The sequence below is a fragment of the Chrysoperla carnea genome, chromosome 3, assembly GCF_905475395.1.
Source record: "Chrysoperla carnea chromosome 3, inChrCarn1.1, whole genome shotgun sequence".
In the NCBI taxonomy this organism is placed as follows: domain Eukaryota; kingdom Metazoa; phylum Arthropoda; class Insecta; order Neuroptera; family Chrysopidae; genus Chrysoperla; species Chrysoperla carnea.
In genome coordinates this window covers 82781791-82787333 of record NC_058339.1, presented here as the reverse complement: position 1 = coordinate 82787333, position 5543 = coordinate 82781791, and the positions used below count along the sequence as shown (strand labels likewise).

Here is a 5543-nt window from a genome sequence, read left to right as displayed (position 1 = left end):
TTTTCATATGTTGCGAACTTAGCTAGACACCCTGTAAAGCAACATCTGTCGAGATTTACACCCTAGGTACTACATCTTATCTTCTATTGTAGAGTAAACGAGAATTATATTAAATAACTAAAAAATTTTATGAAAGCTTTTATCCATTATATTGTATGTTGATGTTACTAAAAATACAGGATATTGTAGTTGACACCGGATATTAATACTTTATTATACTCATTTTTGTAAGTGATTGTTGTATCTATATTGGAATCTATATTAAAATATTATAAACTGAACCAATCTTCTTTGTTTTCATTGCTTAGTTATTTTTTTTCTTTATTATATTTATTATTTTTATGGAGAAAACACACATACAAAGAAATTTATAGTTAACGTATATTAGAAGATAATGAGAAGCCTAATCAAAATTTTATTCGATTTTTTAGTAAAGATCTTTACCAATATTTAGCTTTTTGTAATCAAAGGATTGACTCTAAAGATCCGGGTTTCAGGATAAATGGTCAATAATCTGAGGAGATAAGGCACACAAAAACAAGCATAATCTTATAAAGAATATTTGTCCGGGAAAACTTCTTTTAAAAGTGACACCTACCAATTTCACTAGATTTTCAATAAGTTGTTTAAATTTAGAGCTAGTTTTGCTTTTTATTCTCAAGTTGATTAACAATTTTTCGGCATCTCTAACAATTTGAAAACCCAACGAATCGGGAAGAATTTCCAAATGTCTCGGAAGTTATCAATTCAATCCAATATATTTGACATATAACGGGTCAAAGTCATTGACATATGGTAATGTCCTCTGTGGTAGTGTTTTCTTTCGATTAAATACAATAATTACTGAGGATTCACTTTCTAATTTTAATTGTTATCCTATATCTTACCATTTATAATCTAACTTGACTATTAAAGCAACCTGTTGTCCATCAAACTCTGCAACTTTTTTTGATTATTAAGGTACAGAACGAGCTATTTGTCATAATAGATTAAAATGGTCCACTCTGTATAATATTACAACAAAAAGTTTTTTTACTGAATGTAAAATCAAAAAAATGTTCTTTTTAATTTTCTAAATCGGTGTGTTCTTCCAATATCGAGTATTACAAAACTTTTTATTTTAAATACCATAAGCAAATTAAAATTATAAATTTATTCATCAAACGCGTTAATTTATCAATTATCAAACACGTGGTAAAACAAATATTTTACTTCGGAAAAGCTAAGCTTCGATGGAAATTTTCAAACATAAAATACAAAGATATCTAAAAGTACTTATAAATTAATAAACACTGTTCTTAGTATAAACATAAAGATTTCGACACTAATGTTTTAACTCATCATTTTCAACCACTCGAACTCGTTAAAAATAATGAAAATAACGTTTAAAAATGTGCTCCTTAAAAATTCTTTACTGTCTTTATTCAAAAATAGTAGAGTTATCAAAATGGGTAAGAAAATGTTAAATTTTAAAACAAAAGTACTGTTACCGTTAAATTATTTTTATTCTAAAAAAGTAATATTACATTAGAGCTTTATTCAAATTAATGACAAAGGCTACTTAATTATTTAACTTCCGATATGTTGAACATTTTCGATTGTATAAATATCTGATTAATAACAAACGTATATGATGATCTATTTATTCCAATGAAAACTTAATAATTTTACAACTATGTTCCTTATCGCACGTTTCGGATTAGTTTGCGGGCTGATTGATTAGACCAAAAATATTTTAACAATTTTTTATGTAATAAACATTATCGCTATGGTAACAAAATATAGAGTAACGAAAAAACGACTGCTATGTAAAAATTATCAATGCTGTACAATTAATTGATTCTGATCTTTGTTACTTCTGATTCTTGTTCATAGATAGTGTTTGCATAAAATTTTAAAAATAACATGAAATTGGTTTCTTTATTTTTTTTAAACATGTTTTTAATAAGTCGCGTTTTAAATGTCCGGGTGGAATTTTGTAATTGATTTTAAACTAACTTCCCGGTGAGCTAGAGACTTGAAATTTATGCCATAGCTCAGAAGTGGATGGAAAGTATAAAATAATAAATAGCTATTAAAATACTCTTAAGGTTGGAAACGAAAAATGGTCCACCTGCAATACATAACTATAAAGACTGTTATGTCTGCCGCATGGGCTCCATGTTTTTCGTTTCCAATATTACAAGTATTTTAATAGCTAATTATTATAATAATAAATAATAAGAAAATGTCTTTAATCATGACTTGATGAACGAAAACTTGAAGAAAACTATTAAATACAATTTTATTATCATTCCTTCATCATCATCTTATCCTACCGGATGTTCCACGACATATGTCCTTTTTCTATTAATTATTGCATACAACATACATTAAGATAGGTAAAATTGAATTTTTGTAAAGGGCTAATTTTTGAAGAAAATACGATTCTCTCATTTTAAAGTTTACATTTACCTACAGCGATATCAAATTTTTATTTTAGATTCCTAATTTATATAAACATTAACGTTAAATTTGCAACAAACATATACAAGGTGTTCTCTGAAATGGGTGTTAGATTAAAATTTTGCAGAAAAGTTATGGGATATAGTATGATATCCACACATTGTACATTTTTCTGTATTGAAATACTAGCTGTGAACTACCCGCTTTGCTGGGCAACATCCCCACTTTCACCCCTCCCTCCACATTTCCTTGCGTGGGATAACAGTTTTGTAATGTACACGTCATGCTCTTTTATTTGATACCCCACTTAGGTATATTTGTAAATATTCGATAATTCCTTCCCACTTTCTCGCTACACCTTTCTACCCTCCGAAGGTTAAAAGTTGATAAAAACAATAGATCTTTGAAGCTGGTTGTATATCGTGTCAATATTTGAGCTTAATCGATGCACAACTTTTTTAGTTTTTGAAGCATATCCCTTTCAACCCCTATTTCAACCCCTTACTCTACTATAATATGAATGTATTATACATAAAAACCTTCCTCTTGAATCACTCTATCTATTAAAAATAACCGCATCAAAATCCGTTGCGTAGTTTCAAAGATTTAAGCGTACAAAGGGACATAGGGACAGAAAAAGCGACTTTGTTTTATAATGTGTAGTGATAGTGAAGAAAATTCACTTTTCACCTCCTGGTATTGAATTTCGTTACAAGTTTCTTAAACAGTACTTAAATATTTGCAATAACCCATAAATATATATAAAATAAAATAAAAGATTTTATTGGAATTAAAAAATGCTTACATTATTTTTAAAAATATGTAATTTTGTAAATGTACCGCTATATCATTGCCTTTTCTCAGGCGAAATAATGACCATTTACATATCCTCCTGTTCCTTCTCTAATTTTTCTCTTAACTTTGTACAAAATTGATTATTGGCTTTAAATTTATCATTTGGACAATTTAACAATATTTCACGCATTTGACATCGGAAAAATCCAGAGGTTTGTGGATCACATACAAAACTAATATTTTTCTGCTTTTCCGCAATTTTAATTGTGAATTTTTTTGACGCTTCAATACAAATTTCATAAGATTTTTCCATTTGTTCTTGTCGCCATGTATCAGGATCAAATTTTTTATATTCTTCCACGAAATTTGCTTTGTCAACAATTTCATCATCATTAGCCTTAAAACAAAATTATAATTTTTAATATCAACTGTAGCTTTTAAACGTAACATAAAATTCTCCTACATTTAACTTTGATTGCCGATTGCCAAACTTAGGGACATTACGGAAGAAACAAGCCGCGAGATGGGTCTGGTACGACCCATAATAAAGTGCTATAAAAAAACTAAAAATAAAAACTCGACCGATTCGGAACGATTCGACCGAATGTTACGAAATTCTTGGCGTTAATTGGCTTCGATTGACACCTAAAGTTGAAACCATTTTTTGTTCGTGCAATATTAATCAGGTAAAAAATGACCACGAACGAGCACACACAAACAATACAATAATTTCCTATACAGGGAAGTTAGTTAGTGACTTCAGACAATTTATTGGGAATGTCACTAATGGTGTCAAATTGCGAGTATGGCATCCATGAACAGGCTTTAATATTATAAAAAGCACCAGTGGTTTATGGAATGACAAGACAGTCATATATGTGAACATAATTGTTGTAAATTACTATGATATCTTAAAATCCATCTATTTAGTCAACGCCTGTTTTAAGCCTATTGTCGTAGGTCTTAAGACAAAGATTTTTGCATAGGAAAATAAATTTTCCAATAATATACTTGAAATTGACTATGCTTGTTAGATATATTTTTAAAAGTTATTAAGCACTAATATACCATTTACTGTTAAGAAAACAGCTACTACGGCAAAACAATAATACAAAAATTCGTAGCGCAGGAGCTGCCTTAGGTACCTAAACAAATTTCCTTTTAAGAGATTGAAACAATATATATTTTTCTTTAAAAAAATTCGATGCCGACACCACAATACAATCAACAGTAACAGAATTCTTTTAATATTTATTTCGAAAACTAAGCTAAGTCTAGAGAAAAAGTCACTTAAAATAAGCCTAGTACTTAAGACATCACAGAGTACTTCTTTGTTTACAACTGATCAATATATACAAAGATATTTTTTATTTTCAATAAATTCAAAATTTTGTATTTTGCACACCCTACCCCTCCCCCTACTCCTTGTTCATCTGCCGATTTTTCTCATTAACGAACTTTAGTTTCAAATTAGACACATAAACGTATAGATATAAATATATGTATATACATATATTTTAACGATGGTCATTTTTTACATCTATTAGGTAAGATCGATTAGGTAACATTTTTTCGAAATTCCATCATCAGTACAAAAGCAATACCTCCATTTCCTTCAAAGGAAATTCGCTAAAATATTAAGAGTAATTATGGTTTTAATAGAAAATACAACTCACCAAATTCCGCTTTTTCGCAATGCATTTTGCTAGGCACTGAAAATGTAAAATTAGTGATTTATCAATAAAGTCTCAAAATTGTTAGTTATTACCCATCTCGCATTTAATTTGTCTTCTTGACTTTTTGGCCAACCACTTTTAAATATACTTTGGAAACATTCTTCTATCATTTCCTTCTTGTCTTCTTCTTTTGGTTGATCACCACAACAATTCATTTCATATCCTGGGTGCCACTTGGATCGTGATCTCCGATGTTCCTTATCTCCATTTGCTAAATGGTTTGATAATATTTCCATTGAAAAATCATCTGAAAATATTACAAAAATTATTTATATACTCTTGTTTTAGAATATGTAGATAGAAAAATATTATTTATTTTTTATATGGGTAGTTTTTTGGCCTAAATTGACTAATAATCCAATTTCTTTGTAAAGCTGAACGTTTAAGTCTGTTATCTTACTCTAATATTCTTAAAGCCAAACTTTTAAATTGCAGTTTCAAATTATGGTATGCACCAGATTTCAATTTACTAAATCATTTATGCAAAATTTTACCATTATTGCTATGAACGCCATTACTTTGACTGAGAAACACTAGCGCAGTTATCATTAAACAGGTAATGCGTAA

General features: G+C 28.9%; 1 protein-coding gene across 1 annotated transcript; it reads right to left on the bottom strand.

Annotated features, from left to right (window-relative positions):
• Positions 1-3246: 3246 nt before the first annotated feature.
• Positions 3247-5543, bottom strand: LOC123296501 (general odorant-binding protein 66-like). Its single transcript, XM_044877991.1, has 4 exons — positions 5475-5543; positions 5009-5224; positions 4917-4952; positions 3247-3637 (listed from the first exon to the last, which is right to left on the bottom strand). Exons 1-4 carry the CDS (start codon positions 5523-5525, stop codon positions 3326-3328), a joined length of 615 nt encoding a protein of 204 aa, XP_044733926.1. The 5' UTR covers positions 5526-5543; the 3' UTR covers positions 3247-3325.

Bases quoted from the DNA above. Each gene is read 5' to 3' on its own strand.
- LOC123296501 (XM_044877991.1), bottom strand. From the start codon at position 5,525: ATGATAACTGCGCTAGTGTTTCTCAGTCAAAGTAATGGCGTTCATAGC. The intron at 5,225-5,474 runs AATGGTAAAATT...GTAATATTTTCA, and splicing joins GTAATGGCGTTCATAGCAAT to GATGATTTTTCAATGGAAAT. The intron at 4,953-5,008 runs GTAATAACTAAC...TTACATTTTCAG, and splicing joins ACAAATTAAATGCGAGATGG to TGCCTAGCAAAATGCATTGC.